We start from the raw sequence: 20,298 nt of genomic DNA, 5'->3' as shown, positions 1-20,298 counted from the left end.
TGAATGTAAATGGGCATGATTATGTGTAGCTGTGAAAATTGGAAGATGTGAGTATCGTCCTTACTGGGGAAGTGACTCATCAGAGAGCAGGGTCCTGGAGGAGACTGACTGCATCTCTCTGCTGGGGCTTCCAGAACAAAACTCCACAGATCGAGGACATCACATCAGGTGTTTGTCTCCTCACAGCGTGGAGACTGGAAGCCCAAGATCCAGCTGTCCCTGGGTTGGGCTCCTCCTTGGGCTTCTCTGCTTGGCTAGCAGAGGCCACCTTCTTGCTCCACCCTTGCATGGTCTTTCCTCTGTGCTCACTGGGGGAGCCCCTGGTGTCCCTCTGTGTGTCCCCATTTCCCCTTCTCTTAACAACATAAGGCAGATTGGATCAGGCCCAGCCGAAGGGTCCCATTTTATGGTCCGTCTGTTTAAAGCCTGTGCCTCACATAGAGTCACATTCTGAGGCACTAGGGGTTGGGACTTTGGCAGAAGGATTTGGAGGGCACAGGGCACAGGGCTCAGCTTTTGGGGGCTGAGGGGGCAGGACGAATGCAGGATCCCTGTTCTGTGTCCCTGTCCCCTGGGCTCTGCCTGACCTGCCCCTGTCTTACCCGCTTCCATTCCAGTCCTTGCTGCCCTGCACCCCCCCTTCCCCGGCCTGTCGCCAGGTCACCGCCAACCCACCCTGGCTGCCTTGTTCCTTCTCCCCTTCCTACATGGCTGCCAGAGGGAAGGTTCTGGACAGGTTGCAGCCTGGGGATGGTGACAGAGAGTGAGCAAGAAACTAATTATTAAGTTAACATGGAAATAAGTGTGTTTTATTTTTTTTTAGTGTAGGATTGGGTGTGGGTGGATTTTCCTAAAAAGCAGAATAAAAAATAGCAGGTGGTCGAGAGTCAAGTTGGGGACCCAGGAATTGAGCACAAGCCTGAAGAGTAAAACAGAAACAGAAACAGAGGAAACATCTGGTCCTTTGACCCCAGCGTTGACTAATTTGAGAACTTACTGGGGTAGGGGGGAAAGCCAATGGCAGTGCCCCGCAGGGTGGCCTGGGCCAGGGCAGATCAGCCTGAGATGCTGGGATTCTGGGCAGACACAGAAGCCAAGGAAGGAAATGCATCAGGGCAGGTGTGTGGCTGGAACACAACCAGAAAACCATGTGGAGAGCATCTTGGGTCCCACATGGACCCATTGTCTCTTCCTCTGATCTTGGCCCATTAGGTGTGAATAGTGTGGATCACAGACCTGACTCTTCTCTCCCCTCCCTGCCTGTGCTGGGTCCTGGGGCTGAGCGCAGAATGCAGAAGAGTTCAGGCTGTTCCCGGGTCTGTCCCACTGCTCTCCCTGCCCACGTGTCCTCCAAGCAGGGAGGCACCGAGGGCCACACCTGTGGATGACACACCTCTCCATTGTCCTGGTCTTCAATGTGAGCCCCTGTGGCCCGCTCACAACATCTGCTCCCTCTGGAGAGGAGAACAAGGTGGAAGGCGCATCTCAGACCCCCAGGGGCCTCCAGGATGGCTCCCCCAAGACTGTCACTGTCGCGCTCTGGCACAGCCCCCTTCTCCGTCCATGTCCGAAGGCTAGCAGGAGTCTCCAGGCCAGAGCTGCACGAGTGCTGTCACTGGGGAAAGGCAAGAGAGGGTTTCAGCCTTGCTGCCCACCCTCGTGCTTCTCAGCTGTCAATTGGACCCACACCGGAGTGTGCAGATCTGATCACTCTCTTGGAAGGGCCCAGCTCATTCTGGAAGCTTCCATTGGCCAGAAGCTCTGAACACTAAAACAGATGGGAGTGGAGGGGATGCCATTCCCTTGAATCCTCCCAGTCTTGCTCACGCTCTTGTTACCCGCGCCCCCCTTGGGGCCATCCCAGGCCCGGGGGGGGCAGAATGAGGCGATGTGGGGGCACCGGCTGGATGAAGTTCTCTAGAGACACTTATGCGTGTGCATCTGGACTGGGGTGACAGTTGCCTGCTCGAAGGCTTCCTCTTTCTCTCTAGGGGTCAACTCTCCTGGTTGTTCTTTGTTTCTCCATCTGGGGGTCTTGGTAGACATGAGACAAGGCAAGCAGATAGCTTGCAGGATGCACACTTCAAGTCCAGATCCCTGATCACTGGCCCTGGAGGCCTTGTAGGGGCAGCAAGGGCCCTCCTCTTGTGCCTTCACCACCACCTGCCCCTACTCATGGAATGCTGAGGAAGCAAGAGGAGCCAGGCCAGGCTCCCTGGAAGGCGGTCCAGCTCGGCCATTGGTTTGCTGAGTGGCTCCAGAGAGTATCTGAGCCCCTCTGTGCTGGGACCTCATCTAAGCTGTGAGGACAGTGATCAGCCCTCCCAAAGCTCTTGGGGGCTGTGGTAGAGGATGTGCTGGGCACCCCTGCCTTCTCCAGGGACGTGGATGAAGATCTGCAGGGCTGAGTCCTGGCCCTCCCTTTTCCAGGCACTCAGAGTCCTTTCATGAGACTGAGTTGCTCCTAAGGGTTACATGGGTTGAGGAGAAGAAGGCTCACACACCCCTCAGAGAGCCTGCCCTCCCCAGGAGCCCGCGACTGTCCTGCTCTCTCCAGCCAGTGTCTGTCCCACCCCCGTGACATCACACTTTCTCTTTCCCTTTGCAAGAACTCGGTCTGCTGTTCAGTGGGGCCTCTCTCTTTCTGAGGGCGGCTGTGTCCTGGGGGTGGCCTCAGAGAAGGAGAGGGGTGTCTGAGTCTGAGGAAGTGCAACCACCGGAGAGCCCTCCCACCCCTGGGACCTAAGAGGAAGTAGGCGGGGCTTCCGTGTAGGAGGCCTGGGAGGGCATTGTCTGACTGAGGCTTTCCCAAAGCAAGGCTGGTGAGAGGAATGGAGCCCTGGTGCTCCTGATAAAGGGCGGGGCTGGGACAAGCCACCTGAGGAGGGGCAACTGCGCAGGGACAGGTAAGTTCAGGAGCAAGGAAGGTAGGTGTGGGCCCAGAGAAGCCACTCCAACCTTGGGTCTCCAGCCTTGGCTGTCTCTGGCAGGAAGGGGCTGGATCCACCACTCAGACTGCTCTGGGAGTACTCTCACAGCTAAGGGGCTTTCCCAAGGCAAAAGGCAGCCTTGTGAGAGAGAAGTGGTGCTGGAGAGCCCAGGGCCAGGGCATGATGGGAATAAGAAACTGACACTGGGCTTTTACAGGGAAGAGAGAGGCTAGTTACTGGTGTGACTCCACCCAGGACAACGGGTTGTTCCAAAGTCCTGAGCTCCCCGATGGTCTGCAAGTGCTTAAGGGCAAAAATTAAGGGTAAGGGGTCCAAGGCCGTGGGTTCTTCTGATTGATCATGGGTTAGGAAAACCTCAAGACTGATTAGCTTGTCCCTCTGGCCCCGACCGGTCTGGTTTCATCCAGATTGCAGTCCAAGTCTGAGAACTTTCTCGGCTACTATGGGCATCAGTGATGCTGGCTTTGTTGACGGAAGCAGCCCAACACCTTTTGACCATGACAACCTTGAGGGCTATTTCATTGTTGTTCCCTGGGTGGCATTCATCATCTAAAGCAAAGCAGACTGTAAGTTCCCTCCGGGTGTTTGTCCCTGCTGTCTCTGACCGTGGGCGACCGACCTGCCTTTCTGCAGACTTCATTCTGTGGATGGTTTCATTTTTCTTCTGTGAAGGCGATACTCATCTCCAAGACAAGAAGATACATTGTTTCCCATGAAGTCAACTGCCAACTGTGAAAACCTAAATTAATCTTTAAATACTTCTTACAAGTTGTTTCTATCGTCTCTAAACGTTCAAGGTCAAGCCTCAACATTTGTGCTGTTAAGATAGCGCACTTGTCTAAAATGTGAAATATTTCTGCCCTGAGCGTCTGAGTTTGCCAGGAACTGGGGGAGTGTCCCAGAACGTGGGACCGTCAGTGCTAAAGTCAGGAAGCCCCGGGACAGTCAGTTGTCCTGAATGTGCTACGAATGGGCATTTTCATTCTAATCCTCATGGTGAGGGCAGCTGGGTGCTCTGAGTACCAGCTTCGGGCGAGGTCACTGATGGGTAATCCAAAGCCATGACGCAGACATGTGGCTTCTTCAAGGACAATCATCCAAATCCACCTGATGCTTTACTAATTAGCATAAGAGATATTCGTAGCTTTGTTAATTACCATAACAGATGACAGAAACGGTTTGGTTGGTGGAATTAGTGGTTTCAGCAAGTCGGCTGGAAATATGGGGAAGGCTTGATTCCGGTCTCCAGTTCCAAGTGTCTGCGGTCATCTGAGCCAGATTCTGCGGTCAGCCAGTTGCATTGCCTTTGGCCGCAGTGTCCGAAGGGAAAGTGGACTGGGACTCCATCGAGCCTCCCAAGTTTGTTCAGAACATTCGGTATCTGCTTGGCCAGTAATGTCCACGTGCAGTGGGGCTCTGCAAACGGAGATTCGTGCACCTGTCCGGGGCTGGCAGGCAGGGTCCCAGGTCTGTCCACCTACCTCTATCTGTGCAGGCCCAACAATGTTTATCACAAAGAATCCATGCACGCATGCCCACATGAGCCATGTCACTTTGCAATGCAATATTAAATGGGGGGGAAAAAAGCCGCTACAAGACGGAACAGTCTATAGAGTGTGATCACAACTGCAGGGGAGACAAAGCTATGTGAGTCCTTTGGCCAAAGTCGCCATCACAACTCTTCCTTGGGGACAACAGGTTTTCCTGTTCACCGGCCTCTCTGGGCTTTGTACAGACCAAATTGTGATGCCTGCACCTAAACAAAGAGCACAGAGTTAGAAGTCCCAGTGCATCCCCTCCTCCCCAGAGAGAAGGATTCTGGGGTGGGACATGTCAGGATTGAGATGCCTGTGGGGCCCTGAGCAGAGGGGTCTGGGGCACAAGACAAAGATGGGTGAGCCAAAGAAGCACGCGTGGTGTTCAGTTCTCAGGGTGGGATCCCCCACCCAGCTCAAGGCATTGTGCAGGCCAAGGCACCCAGTGTGGGCGGGGACCGGTGCCCGTCAGACTGGAGGCGGGGCCGTGTGCAGAGGCGGGAAGCACTCACCCTCCTCCTTCTCTCTTCAGGGTCCAAAAGAAAAGGAGACTGGCCCTTCCCTCGCCAACTCCACGGGCCCAAGTGGACCCAAGGTGTTGGGTTCAGAAGGTGACAGAGCCTGGGGTAACGCCTGAAGATGCCCTTTGCATCTTTTGGTTTTCTTCCTCTCTCACAGAACCAAGATGAATCCACTACGAGAAGATAAATTCTACTATCAGTTTGGCAACCAGCACCGGGCCCCAAAGCCCTACTGCCGGAGGAAAACCTACTTGTGCTACCAGCTGGAGCAGCTGGACGGCCCCATGAGTGTCAAAGGCTGCCTTCAAAACAAGGTGCCAAGCGGGCTGTCTGGACCCAGGGTGGGGGTGAGCAGAGAAAATATCGAGGCTTAGCGGGGGCTCCGTCAGCCCCGCTTCCCAGGAGCTCTCCACGGTTCTCCTTGTCCCCGGGCCTCCACAGACGCTGTTTCCGCCAGCAGAATTCTCTCCCTGCCCCACTTTGAGAATTTAATATTGACCTGTCTTCTGGGTCTCAGCTCAAGCGCCCGTTCTGAGAAGCCAAGCGGTCCTCCAAGGACTGAGGGCTCGACCCCTCCCCCGCCATGAGGACGCCCTCTGCCTGCCTTGCCCACCGGCCTGGCCCGGCCCTGCCCGCCTCCCTCCCATTCTGACCCGCTCCTCGGGACCCCCACATTCAAACATCTCCAGATGTCCAAAAGGCGAGGTCCACAGAGCATTTGAGACTGTGCTTGTAGGGGTGTCTGCAGTGGGGGGGTGGGGCGAGCTGCTGGGTCTGATTCAGATCAGGCTGCTGGCGCTTTGGGCGTGCTAAATTAATGGGTGAGTAAGAGAAGGAAGGAAGCTTCTTTCCCTATCCTAGGTAAGCCCACAGGGCAGAGCCTCTTGTCCCCAATGGCACCCACAGCAGGTGACCTCTGGCCTCTGCCTTGTGACCAGCCTTTCCTCCTCTGTCTGGCACCCTCCCTAGAAAAAGCGCCATGCAGAAATACGCTTTATTGACAAGATCAAGTCATTGACACTGGACCCATCCCAGAGATTCGAAATCACCTGCTATATCACATGGAGTTCCTGCCCCACCTGTGCGGGGGCCCTGGTGGATTTTGTCAAAGGCCACCCCCACCTCAGCCTGCGGATCTTTGCCTCCCGCCTGTACTTCCACTGGCTCAAGAAGAATATTCTGGGGCTGAGACACCTACAGGAGTCCGGAGTCCTCATGGCTGTCATGGGCCACCGAGGTGGGGAGAGGGCCCAGCCGTCAGGGGGTGGGAGGGTTTGTGGTTCCGAGAGGGAAAAGCCACTGGTGGTGGGGGGCGGCGAGGCTGCACTGAAGTGGGGTGCCCCAGCTGAGGCCCAAGATGTGATGCCACCACCACCAGAAGGGGAAAGGAAGGAGAAGCCTCTGGCCCTGCAGGGTGCAGGCTGGCGGCTCCTCGGCCCCGGGGCCTCACTGCCTTCCCCTCCTTGTCTCAGAGTTTGAGGACTGCTGGAGAAAGTTTGTGGACCACCAGGACAGGCCGTTCCAGCCCTGGGACAACCTGGACCAGAACAGTAAAAGCATAAAACGTCGGCTCCAGAGGATCTTGATGGTGAGAAGCTGCCCCAGCTGCTGGTACCTGGCCTCCCTCCCCGCTGCGACACCCCCTCCCAGCCCAGCCCCCCAGCCCTCCTCTCTGTCACTTCTCTCCTTGCTTTCTGTCCTCAGGGCCCCTCCGCACCTTTCTCTTTTCTTGAGTGCCCTTTACTGCAAGACGAGTAGGGGCTCCCACTTCCTTCCTTAGCTCCCCTTTCTTAGGATCTTGGGGCGCCTGGGCGGCTCAGTTGGTTAAACGTCTGACTCTTGATTTGGGCTCAGGTCATGATCTCGCTCTTTGTGAGTTCCAGCCTGTGTCGGGCTCTGCACTGATAGCGAGGATCCTGCTTGAGCTTCTCTCTGGGCCCTTTCCCCCACCCCCACCCCAAAGTAAATAAACATTAAAAATAAAAAATGGATCTTGTCAGCTTTCCATTTCCCTCAAGGCCTCCCTGACCGTTTGGACCTGACTCTTCTGTCCCTTCTCTTTCTCTTGCTCCCTGCACCTCTTGCTGCCAGCATCACCTCTGTTTTCTCTCTCTCTCAACAGCCCGTGAATGATTTAAGTGATAACTTCAGCAATTTGAAACTTGAATGACCATCAATCCCCACCCCACTCCTGGAGCACCTCAATGCTTCATAAACTGCTGACTTTCAGGAGCAAGTTGTGAGCTCCATGTGCCCACTGGACCCTCTCCCCTCCCCTGTCCCCCTCCCAGCCCAGAAAACCCTTCTTTCTCTCTTCATTCTTTTGTTTTCTTTTGTAAGTGGGTATATGTTTTTGTAATTGAAAAAATAAAGATGATTTTCAAGTCTGTAAAACTTGGGTTACTTTCTAAAAGGGAAATCAGGGCTTCCCTTCAAAAAAACGATGAGTTTAAAGGATTTTTATTTTACAGCATCAAGGGGAAAATGTATTTGAGAATTCCCTCTTATAGTCTAGAATAGTTGGATCATTCTGTCGGCTGAATATTCTCTGTTCCTTCTCAGTATCCACTATGTATCTAAATAAGTAAGGTAAAACTGTTGACTGCACACAGTTACTCATAGAATTGGTTGAGGAGGGGGGAATAAAGCCACTTGGAATGGTGGCATTTGGTGTTCTTAGCTGAAGAAATAGGCACTGACTCTGGCTGATTAAAACAGAAAAAAGAAAGATTTGTTAAAAAGATGTTGGGTGGCTCCCTGACACTCTAGGAAAGAGAGAGAGCTAGGTTTGTAGGCTTTCAAGCCAGGAAAGAACCCCCACACTATGCCACAAGGCTGGTCTAGTGAGGGTGGCCTTGCCAGTGGCTGCAAGCCCCACCCACACCAGCCAGTGCCTGGAAGCCAAAATCTGACACGGAACTCCCACTTAGCTGCCTCCACCGGGGACACCCTCGCCCAGGATGGAGAGAAGGAAAGGAGAAGAAACACGTGACAATAAAGAAGGAACATAGCAGAAGATGAAAGAAGTAAAATCAAGTGTGTAACACTAAACAGGAACAGAATAAATTCCCATGCTGCTCCCAAGAAGCACTCTTAAAAAAAAAAAAAAGAAAAAGAAACCGAGATTGAAAATAAAAGGGATGAACAAAGATACCAGGCAAAAAAAAAAAAAAAAAGCAATAGTGGCAATATCACACATGATATACATTAATGAATCAAACAGATTAAAGGACTTAACGTAATGACACAAAAAACCAATGAAAGAATAAGATAATAATCAGGATGTGGGGTTAAAATGGCAGAGAAGTAGGGGGACCAGGATTACCCTTCTCCCACACACACACACACAAGGGCAAAAGACTCTGCAGGCACCAGCCACAGGCCCTTTGTCGGCTGGGCAGAGAGGCCCTACACCAGAATCAGGTCCACTCAGCGCACGATCCTTTAATACAGCAGGTTTTGAATCCAACTGAGCACCTCGGAGGCGCAGGACCCTGTGGAGCAGGACAAACCGGCGGCGCCCACTGCTCTCTGAGGGCTTCCTGAACAGCGAGGTGTGAGACACTGGGTACTTACAGGGGAAGGGAGATTGGGGTCTTTCCATTTTTCTCCCCATCACCAACACCATGGGGTTTCAGGGAGCTGGACAGCAGCCTCCAGTGGAGGCGGGACCACCCACACCAAACTCCGCCCCTCGGTGCCTGGCAACTTATCTACCAGAGGGAGGTTGACACTGACCAGCACAGCTACCGGTCCCAGGCAGCACCCACGGACAACAATTTTTGTTTCTTTTCTGACTTTGGCTCAGGTCATGATCTTGCAGTCCGTGGGTTAGAGCCCCACATCAGGTTCTGTGCTGGTGGCCCAGAGCCTGGAACCTGTTTCAGATTCTGTGTCTCCCTCTCTCTCTCTCTGACCCTCCCCCACTTGTGCTCTGTCTCTCTCTGTCTCAAAAATTTATTATTGAAAGACAGAGAGAGACAGAGCAGGAATGGGGGAGGAGCAGAGATAGAAGGAGACACAGAATCTGAAGCAGGTTCCAGGCTCCGAGCTGTCAGCAGAGAGCCAGACGGGGGCCCAAAGCTGCGAACCGTGAGACCATGACCTGAGCCTAAGTCGGATGCTCAATGGGCTGAGCCACCCAGGTGCCCCTGTTTGTTTCTTTTCTGTTTTTTTTTTTTCTTTCTACCCTCTTTTTAGTTTTTTGAATCAGGCTATAGTTTCTGATTTGTTTTTGGTCAATTCTTGTTATATATATAATACACATGCACACACACGCACATAATTGTTTGTTTATTTGATCAGGCATTTTTATTCTATTCTTTTTACTGTTCCTCCTCCTCCTCCTCCTTCTTTTCTTTCTCCTTCTTCTATTTTCCTTTCTCTTTCTCTGGATTTAGTCCTATAGTTTTTTAATTCTGTTTGTTCCTCTTTTCTCCCATCTCATTTTTCTTTTTTTATGGGATCAGGCTTACCACCTTCTCCTTTTTTTCCCCCTCCCAGCATTACTTCAACAAATCAAAGCACACCTGGCTGAAGGTCCAAACACTCCACCACTACAAGCAAGAAGGAGCTCTGCAGAGGATTGACCAGTGGGGTAGAGCAGCCAAAATGCACAATAGAGTGCACACAACATACTCCAAAATCACTTCTTGGAGTGCCAGGCACTGGACAAGGTACGATCCTTATTTAATATAGTAATTCTCATAGGTACAGGGCACATAACAAGTTTTAAAACATGGAAAAGACAGAAAGTCAGCCAAAATGACAAAACAGGAATTCTCCCCAAAAGAAAATTCAGGAAGAAATCACACAGCCAGAGAATTTCTTGAAACAGATATAAACAATATATCCAAGCGAGAATTTAGAATAACAGACATAAGACTAATAGCTGGGCTTGAATAAAGCATAGAAGACACCAGAGAATCTCTTGCTATAGAGATCAATGACCTAAAAACTAATCATGAGGAATTAAGAAATGCTAGGGGTGCCTGGGTAGCTCAGTCAGCTAAGTGTCTGACTTTGGCTTAGGTCATGATCTTGCAGTCCGTGGGTTAGAGCCCCACATCAGGTTCTGTGCTGGTGGCCCAGAGCCTGGAACCTGTTTCAGATTCTGTGTCTCCCCCTCTCTCTCTCTGACCCTCCCCCACTTGTGCTCTGTCTCTCTCTGTCTCAAAAATAAATAAACCACAAAAAAAATTTTTAATGCTATAAATAAGATGCAAAATAAACTAGATACAGTGACAGCAAGGATAGAAGAAGCAGAGGAGAGAATAGGTAAAATAAAAGATAAAATTATGGAAAATAATGAAGCTGGAGAAAAGTGGGAAAGGAAATTACTGGATGATGAGGGGGAGAATTTGACAACTAAATGATTCCATGAAACAAAACAATATCTGTATTATAGGAGTTCCAGAAGAAGAGTGAGAAAAGGGGGCAGAACGTTTATTTGAACAAATTAGAGCTGAGAACTTCCCTGATGTCAGGAAGGAAACAGGCATGCAAGTCCAAGAAACACAGAGAACTCCCTTTAAAGTCAACAGAAACAGGGGCACCTGGGGGGCTCAGTCGGTTAAGCATCCAGCTTTGGCTCAGGTCATGATCTCACGGTTTATGGGTTTGAGCCCCGCGTCGGGCTCTGTGCGGACAGCTAGCTCAGAGCCTGGAGTCTGCTTCAGATTCTGTACCTCCCTCTCTCTCTGACCCTCCCCTGCTCAGGCTGTCTCTCTCTGTCTCACAAAAATTTAAAAAATAAAAAATAAATAAAATAAATAAAATCAACAGAAACAGGTCAACACTATGACATATCATAGTGAAACTGACAAAATACAAAGATAAAGAGAGAATTCTGAAAGCAGCCAGGGACAAACGGCCCTTAACCTATAAGGGTAGACACATAAGGGTAGTAGCAGACTGTCCACTAAAACTTGGCAGGCCAGGAGGGAGTGGCAGGAAATATTCAATGTACTGAAAAGGAAAAATATGCAGCCAAGAATCCTTTATCCAGCAAGGCTGTCATTTGGAATAGGAGAGATAAAGACTTTCCCAGACAAATAGAAACTAAAGGAGTTCCTGATCCCAAAACCAACCCTACAGGAGATCCTAAGGGGGGTTCTGTGAATGGAAAGCAGCAAAGACAACAAAGGACCAGAGGCATCACAACAAACATGAAATCTACAGATAACACAATGGCACTAAATTCATATCTTTCAATAATCACTCTGAATGTAAATGGACTAAGTGCCCCAATCAAAAGACATAGGGTATCAGAATGGATTAAAAACAAACAAACAAACAAACAAGATTCATCTATATGCTGCCTATAAGAGACTCATTTTAGACCACAGGATACCTGCAGATGGAAAGTGAGGGGATGGAGAACCATTTATCATGCTAATAAACATCAAAAGAAAGCTAGAGAAGCCATACTTCTATTAGACAAACTAAATTTTAAAACAAAGACTGAAACAAGAGATGAAGAAGAGAATTATATCATAATTAAGGGGTCTATCCATCAAGGAGAGCTAACAATTGTAAATATTTATGCCTCCAACATGGAAAAGCCCAAATATATAAATCAATTAAAACTTTTTGGATAATAGTACCATAATTGTAGGGGACTTAAATACTACACTTACAGCAAGGACAGATCATCTAGGCAGAAAACCAATAAGGAAACAATGGCTCTGAATGACATATTGGACCAGATGGACTCAACAGATATATTTATAATATTCCATCCTAAAGAAGCAGAATACACATTCTTCTCGAGTGTACATGGAACATTCTCCAAAACAGATCACATTTTGGGTCAAAAAACAGCCCTCAACAAGTGCAAAAAGACTGAAATCATATCATGCATATTTTCAGATCACAACACTATGAAACTTGACATCAATCACAAGAAACAATTTGGGAAGCCCCCAAATACATGGAGGTTAAAGAACATCCTACTAAAGAATGAATGGGTTAATCAGAAAATTAAAGAAGGAATAAGAAAACACATGAAAGCAAATGAAAATGAAAACATGACAGTTTAAACTTTTTGGGTTGCAGCAAAGGCAGTCTCAAGAGGAAAATATATTGCATTTCAGGCCTATATCAAGAAGTAAGAAAGGCCCCAAGTATACAACTGATCTTACTCTTAAGGGAGCTAGAAAAGTAGCAGCAAATAAAGCCCAAAGTCAGTAGAAGAAGGGAAATAATAAAGATCAGGGCAGAAATAAATGATATAGAATTAAAAAAAACCAGTAGAACAAATCAGTGAAACTAAGATGGTTTTTTGAAAGAATAAACAAAATTGATAACCCCTTAGCCAGATTCCTCAAAAAGAAAAGAGAGAGGACCCAAATAGATAAAATCATATGAAAGAAGAGAGATCACAATCAACATCACACAATTACAACTATAAGACAATATTAAGAAAAATTATATGCCAACAAACTGGATGATCTGGAAGAAATGGACTAATTCCTAGATACTCACACACTACCAAAACTCAAATGGGAATAAATAGAAAATTTGAACAGATTCATATCCAGCAAAGAAATTAAATCAGTTATCAAAAATCTCCCCCAAAATAAGAGTTCTTGCCCAGATGGCTTCCCAGTGGGAATTCTATCAAACATTTAAAGCAGAGTTAATACCTATTCTTCTCAAAATGTTACAAAAAAGTAGAAATGGAAGGAAAGCTTCCAAACTCATTCAATGAAGCCAGCACTACCTTGATTCCAAAACCAGAAAAAGACCCCACTAAAAGAATTACAGGCCAATATTCATGATGAACATGGATGCAAAATTTCTCAAAAAGATACTAGCATATTGAATTCAAGAGTACATTAAAAGAATTATTCACAATGATCAAGTGGGATTCATTTTTGGGATGCAAGGATGGTTCAATATTCACGAATCAATCAACGTGATACACCACATTAATAGAAGAAAAGATAAGAACCATATGATCCTGCAGAAACAACATGTGACAAAACAAAGCATCTTTTCTTGATAAAAATTCTCAAGAAAGTTGGAATAGAAATAACAGACCTTAATATCATAAAAGCCATATGTGAAAGGCCCACAGCTAATATCATCCTCCATGGGGAAAAACTGAGAGCTCTCCCCTTGAGATCAAGAATGCAACAGGGATGTCCACTCTCACTGCTGTTGTTCAACATAGTGTTGGAAGTCCTAGCCTCAGCAATCAGACAACAAAACAAAATAAAAGACATCCAAATTGGCAAAGAAGAAGTCAAACTTTCACTCTATGCAGATGACATGATACTCTACATAGAAAACCTGAAAGACTCCACCAAAAAACTGCTAGAGCTGATACATGAATTCAATAAAGCCATAGGATATAAAATCAATATACAGAAATCAGTTGCATTTCTATATGCCAATAATGAAGCAACAGAAAGAGATATCAAGGAATCAGTCCCATTCACAATTACACCAAAAACCATGAAATAGCTGGGAATAAACTTAACCAAAAAGGTAAAAGATCTGTACACTGAAAACTATAGAAAGCTTATGAAAGAACTTAAAGAAGACACAACGAAATGGAAAAACATTCCATGCTTGTGGATTGAAGAACAAATATTGTTAAAATGTTGATGTTACCCAAAGCCGTCTACACATTCAATGGAATCCGTATCAAAATAACACCAGCATTCTTCTCAGAGCCAGAACAAACGATCCTAAAATTTGTATGGAACCACAAAGGACCCCAAACAGCCAAAGCAATGTTGAGAAATAAAACCAAAGCTGGAGGCATTACAATCCCAGACTTTAACCTGTATTACAAAGCTGTCATCACCAAGACAGTATGGTATTGGCACAAAAACAGACACATAGATCAGTGGAACAGAATAGAGAACCCACAAATAGATCCATGAATATATGGCCAACTAATCTTTGACAAAGCAGGAAAGAGTATCCAACGGAAAAAAGACAGTCTCTTTAGCACATGGTGCTGGGAGAACTGGACAGCAACATGCAGAAGAATGAAACTATACCGCTTTCTTACACCATACACAAAAATAAACTCAAAATGGCTAAAAGACCTAAATGTGAGACAGGAAACCATCAAAATCTTACAGGAGAAAACAGGAAGCAACCTCTTTGACCTAGGCTGCAGCAACATCATACTAGACATACCTTCATAGGCAAAGGAAATGAAAGCAAAAACGAACTACGGGGACCCCATCAAGATAAAAACTTCTGCACAGCAAAGGAAACCATCAACAAAACCAAAAGGCAACTGAAGGAATGGAAGAAGATATTTGCAAATGACATATTGGATAAAGGGTTAGTATCCAACATCTATAAAGAACTTATCAAACTCAACACCCAAAACCCAAATAATCCAGTGAATAAATGGGCAGAAGACGTGAATAGACACTTCTCCAAAGAAGACATCCAGATAGCTAACAGACACATGAAAAGATGCTCAACATCACTCATCATCAGGGAAATACCAGTCAAAACCACAGTGAGATACCACCTCACACTGGTCAGAATGACTAAAACGAACAACTCAGAAAATAACAGACATTGGTGAGGATGTGAAGAAAGAGGAACCCTTACGCACGGCTGGTGGGAATGCACACTGGTGCAGCCAGTCTGGAAAACAGGATGGAGATTCCTCAAAAAATGCCCCCAAAAATGTTGATTCAATGGGGCACATGCACCCTGATGTTTATAGCAGCACTATCAACAATAGCCAAATTATGGAAAGAGCCCAAATGTCATCAACTGATGAATAGATAAAAAAAGATAATATACACAATGGAATACTACTTGGTGATGAAAAAGAATGAAATGCTGCCATTTGAAAAAAACATGGATGGAACTGGAGGGTATTAGGCTAAGTGAAAGAAGTCAGCCAGAGAAAGAGAGATATATGATTTCACTTATATGTGGAATTTGAGAAACTCAACATATGAACATAGGGGAAGGGTAGGAAAAATGAGATAAAAACAGAGAGGGAGACAAACCATAAAACACTCTTAAATACAGAGAACAAACTTAGGGTTGTTGGAGGGGCGGAATGGGGGTGGGTGGGTTAAATGTGTGACAGGCATTAAGGAGGGCACTTTTCAGGATGAGCCCTGGGTGTCATATGTAAAAGATGAATCACCTGGTTCTACTCCTAAAGCCAAAACTACACTCTATGATAAGTAACTTGAAAATAAAGTAACTAAAAGAGAGAGAGAGAGAGAGAATAAAACAATTATAAACTTCTATGTGCCAAACAATGTAGCAGCCAAATACATACATAAAGGGAAATGATTAGAAACTATGTTTGATTGCCATGGCAATGCTTATAGCCCAAGGAATGCATCAGGATCTGCCCGTGTCTGTCTTGTAACCCTAATGCCCTTTGCCACATGTTTAGCCTCTCTTGAAGCTAGGAGTGCCCTTGTATTCCACTTATGACCAATCAAACATAAGAAAATATCTAGTAGGAAAGCTTTTTGGTTTGGGTTTTGCTTTGTAAAGACATGTCCGGTAGGTAGGGTTTCACTGCACTGTCCCTCCCTTGTTTTTCCTGCCTGTGAGTGGGAGAGAACATGTGATGTCTGGAACTGTGGCAGTTGTTTTGCAACCATAACATGATGCCCATGAGGACACAGAGGCAACATACTGAGGATGATAAAGCAAAAAGGTAGAAAAAGTAGGAGTCTTCGATAATACTGTCAAGCCACCGGAGGTAGAAACATCTAACTCCAATCTCCCTTTAAAAAAGATAATAAATGTCTGCATTATTCAAGTCACTGCAAGTAATATATTTTGTTATTTGTAGCTGAATGTGTTCTAACTGATGAAACTTCAGATCCAAATAGGGAGTGGCTCAGTCAGTTAAGCCTCCGGTTCAGCTCAGGTCATGATCTCACGGTTGGTGGGTTTGAGCCCTGCATCGGGCTCTGTGCTGAACTCTTGCTCAGAGCCCAGAGCCTGTCTTCAGATTCTGTGTCTCCTTCTCTCTCTGACCTTCCCCACTCATGCTCTGTCTCTCTCTCTCAAAAAATAAATAAATGTAAAAAAAAAAAACCCAAAACCTAGAGAACACAGCAAAAGCTACACTCAGAGGGACACCTGGCTGGCTCAGTCTGTAGGTAAGGCATATGAGTCTTGGTCTTAGGGTCATGAGTTTGAGACCCACATCGGGGGGTAGTTTACCTAAAAATTTTTTTGACTTAGGGGTTTGGCTTAGGGACTATTTATAAAAAGTGGCTTAAAAAAAAGCTATACTCAGAAAAAAATGAATAGATTAAATGTTTTTATTACTACAAAAGAGATAAATATAGTAGTTTACAATACATTTTAAAAATTAGTAAAAGCAGGGGGGCCTGCATGGCTCAGTGGGTTGATTCTGACTTTGGTTCAGATCATGATCTTGCAGCTTGTGGGTTTGAGCCCTGAACTGGGCTCTGTGCTGACAGCTCAGAGCCTGGAGCCTGCTTCAGATTCTGTACCTCCCTCTCCCGCTGACCCTCCCCTGCTCGTGCTGTCTCTCTCTGTCTCTCAAAAATAAATTAAAGAACAAAAACAAAAACATAAAAAAAGAAAAAAGAAAAATTTAAAAAAGAAATTAGAAAAATGAAAGAAACCAAAAATAGGATTAATAAAGATCAAAGCTGAAATTAATTAGAAAATTTTAGATGATAGGAAGAACAAATAAAATCTGTTCCTTGAAAAGATTAGTGAATTAAATGAATCCAGCAAGAACCTGACAAAAGACAGCAAAATACACAAAATAAAGTACTAGAAAGAAAATATAACCTTGATATAGAAAAGACTAGAAGAATTATAAAAGAATCTTTCATGTGGATTTATAGAAACAAATTTGAAAACCTTGAGGAAATGAATAATTTCTTGGCAAAATATAAATGACCGAAGAAGAAACTGAAGACTTGGATAGACCTATTCTCATGGAGGAAATTGGAAAGATAATTAAGTTCTACCACAAAGAGAGAGAGAGAGAGAGAGAGAGAGAGAGAGAGAGAGAGAGAAAGAGAGAGAGAGGAAGGGAGGAAGGAAGGAAGGGAAAAAAAAGAACAAAATAAAACAAAACCAAACCAAAAAACCACTAGGCCCAGACCCAAATGTATTCACAAATCTTTTTATCATCTATCTAAAGAATATATAATTTCAGTGTTACTAAGAGATTACAAGTTATAGAAAATTATGGGAAATTTCTCCCAACTCCTGTTGTAAAGAAATAGCCTTAACACATAAACTGATATAGTACACAAAACAGGGAACCTTAAATTCTATAAGTCAATATCACTTATGAATAGAGATGCAGAAATTATAAGTAAAACTTTTACAAATAGAATCAACAACATAACAAGAGAACAATGTTATGGTCAAGTAAGATTTACTCCAAAAATACATGTGTAGTTATACATTGGAAATAGACCAATGGGATCCATTACATGACCAATTAAAGAAGAAAATGATGCGGTGTCATATCAATAAATGCTGAAGAGGACTTCATAGGATTTGGCCATCATTAAAATATTCAGCAAAAATAAAAATTAAAAAATGCTGAAGTGTAGGAAAAGATTCGTATGGAAAAGGCAGCAATAAATATTATTATAAATGGTAAAATGTTAAAATCATTTCAATTAAATTGGGACTATGAGAGGGAGAGCACCAATCACCATTTATTCCACATTGTCTTGGAGTTATAATGAATGAAAAAAGACAAAGAAACTCCATAATTAGTGTAAACACTGGAAAAAAGATACACACTACCTTCTGTTGTTGACAATTCGACACTCTCCAAACCTAAGAGAGTGGCTCATGGGAGGAAAAAGAAAGTAAATAAGAGAGCTGAACACAACATAAATACATAAAACCTTTTGCTCTCTATCAACAGCAATCATCTAAAAATGGAAAAGGCAAGGTATTATACTTAAAACAGCAATAAAAAGTATTAAATCCAATTCATACAAAAATCAGGTGTACTTCTATATACTAACAATGAACAATCTGAGAAGGAAGTTAAGAAAACAATCTCATTTAAGGAAAAAGAATAAAATACTCAGGAGCACATTTAACCAAGCAGGCATAAGGCCTGGACATGGCCAGTTACAATACACTGCTGAAAGAAATTTAAAAAGACACAAATATATTCAAAGAGGTCTTATGTTGACGGATGAGAAAACTTAAAATGTTAAAATGTCCAAAGTACCCAAAGCGACTGACAAGTTCAGTCCAATCACTATCAAAATCTTAAATTCCTTTTTTTGCCAGAACAGGAAAAACCATCCTAAAATTCCAATGAAATCTTGAGAGACTCCAAATTGCCATGCAAACTTAGAAAATGAAGAAATACTAAGAAATATACCAAGTTTCAAAAATTAAAATCTCTATGACAAAGGGAAACTTAACCGTCCCCGGTGATGCAACAAGTAAATCTTACAAATACATTTTTAAGAGGCCCAAGCCTGGGGCGCCTGGGGGGCTCAGTTCACTAAGCGGCCGACTTCGGCTCAGGTCCTGATCTCATAGGTTGTGGGTTCAAGCCCCGCATCGGGCTCTGTGCTGACAGCTCGGAGCCTGGAACCTGCTTCGGATTCTGTGTCTTCTCTCTGTCTCTCTGCCCCTCTCCCACTCCTGCTCTGTCTCTCTGTTTCTCTCTCAAGATTAAATAAATAGTAACAAAATAAAAAATAAAAATAAATAAAAAGACCAAGCGTAGCAATCGAAGATTTCAGTATAAATCTCCTTTGTGTGTGTGTGTCTCAGTTAAGAATCAGTCTAGGTTCTTCAATCCTGCAATCTCAATCAGCCTGAAATAATGTTTGACCTGTTATTTAAGATGTCTAAAGGGTTGGGGCGCCTGGGTGGCTCAGTTGATTAAGCGTCCAGCTTCAGCTCAGATCATGATCTCACGGGCCAGCTTCGGCTTCTGTGTCTCCCTCTCTGCCCTTCCCCTGTTGGCTCTGTGTCTCTCAAAAATAAACATTTTAAAAAAAGATGTCTAAAGTGTTTTAAAAAATTAACCATACCAGATTTATAATTGCCATTTAAGTTTTTAAGGAAGTGTAATTAATCACATTAATAATAATGTTTAAATGTTTAAACATTCAAGGAAAATTGATTTGCAGAGTTCTATTACTTTCATAAATTGTCCAATACACTAAGTACCAATACAATTGAGTGCTCCCCTCCGGGGACAAAAACCTACAGGATATTAAAGAACTATCAAAAATGTACTAGTCAAATCAAGACTGCTTGAAAGTAACTGAAAACTCCTAAACCAGAGGCTGAAAGTAGCCGGGAGCAGGGGCCTCTGAGGACGGTCTGCTCACTTCGAAGCCCCAAGGTCTCCTTTCCCGTCCCCTGCCGTGTGAATGCCCCCTCTGGGTTTGTGCAGTATGGGACAGCACGGGACAGTATGTGAAGTACGGGGTGGCCTGGCCGGACACTTGTCTCAAACAGAAAAGCCCAGATTTAAGCTGCAGAACCAGGACGATCTGTCAGTGGAGAAGCAGAGGAGAAAGGGGCAAATGACCACGCTGGCTGTCTCTTAGGAAGGGTCCCAGAAGCTGCCATTTGGCCTTTATTGGCACATTCCTTTGACCAAGGGTCAGTCACTCAGCCACATCTGGCAGCAAAGGAGTCTGGGAAATGTAGCCTTCATTATAGATGGCCGTATAGCTTGTGAAAACTCAGGGGCTATAAAAGGACAACAAGGAGAATAAAGAGGGGAACCATTAGGGTTCTTCTGCCACACACGTGAGAAAGTAAATAATCAACGTGAAGTGTGTATGTGCCGAGTTGGATAGCATCCCCTCCAAAATGCATATCCTTTCCGGAACCGCAGAATGTGTCCTTACTTGGAAATGGGGTCGTTGCAGATGTGATTATTGAAGACGAGATCATACTGAAGCTGTGTGGGCCTTTAATCTAATATGACTGGTGTCCTTATAAGAATGGAAGAGGGGCCCCCTGGGCGGCTCGGTTGGTTAAGCGTCTGACTTCAGCTCGGGTCATGAGCTCACGGTGCAGTTCATGAGTTCAAGCCCCACATCAGGCTCTCTGCTGTCAGTGAGGAGCCCACTTTGGATCCTCTGTCCCTCTCTCTGTCCCTCCCCCACTCATGCTTTTCCTCTCTCTCTCTCAAAAATAAATGAACACGAAGAAGAAAGAGGAGGAGGAGGAGGGGAAGGAGAAAAAGAAGGAGAATTGGAGAGACCCAGGGGCGCCTGGGTGGCTTAGTCATTAAGCATCTGACTTGGGCTCAGGTCATGATCTCATGGCTCATGAGTTCAAGTC

At 45.4% G+C, this 20,298-nt stretch overlaps 1 protein-coding gene across 1 annotated transcript in view; it reads left to right on the top strand.

Annotated features, from left to right (window-relative positions):
- The window catches only part of LOC115303866 (DNA dC->dU-editing enzyme APOBEC3-like), a 16,226-nt gene extending 8,880 nt beyond the window's left edge, over positions 1 to 7,346 (top strand). Inside the window, exons 5-8 of the mRNA XM_029953829.1 lie at positions 5,165 to 5,321; positions 5,977 to 6,244; positions 6,480 to 6,595; positions 7,130 to 7,346. Coding sequence (XP_029809689.1) covers positions 5,165 to 5,321; positions 5,977 to 6,244; positions 6,480 to 6,595; positions 7,130 to 7,177 — 589 coding nt within the window. The 3' untranslated portion in view covers positions 7,178 to 7,346. The remainder of the gene's footprint in view (positions 1 to 5,164; positions 5,322 to 5,976; positions 6,245 to 6,479; positions 6,596 to 7,129) is intronic.
- Positions 7,347 to 20,298: the final 12,952 nt, after the last annotated feature.

The sequence above is a fragment of the Suricata suricatta genome, chromosome 10 (assembly GCF_006229205.1).
Source record: "Suricata suricatta isolate VVHF042 chromosome 10, meerkat_22Aug2017_6uvM2_HiC, whole genome shotgun sequence".
NCBI lineage: Eukaryota > Metazoa > Chordata > Mammalia > Carnivora > Herpestidae > Suricata > Suricata suricatta.
This window is presented reverse-complemented; position numbering and strand designations above follow the sequence as displayed.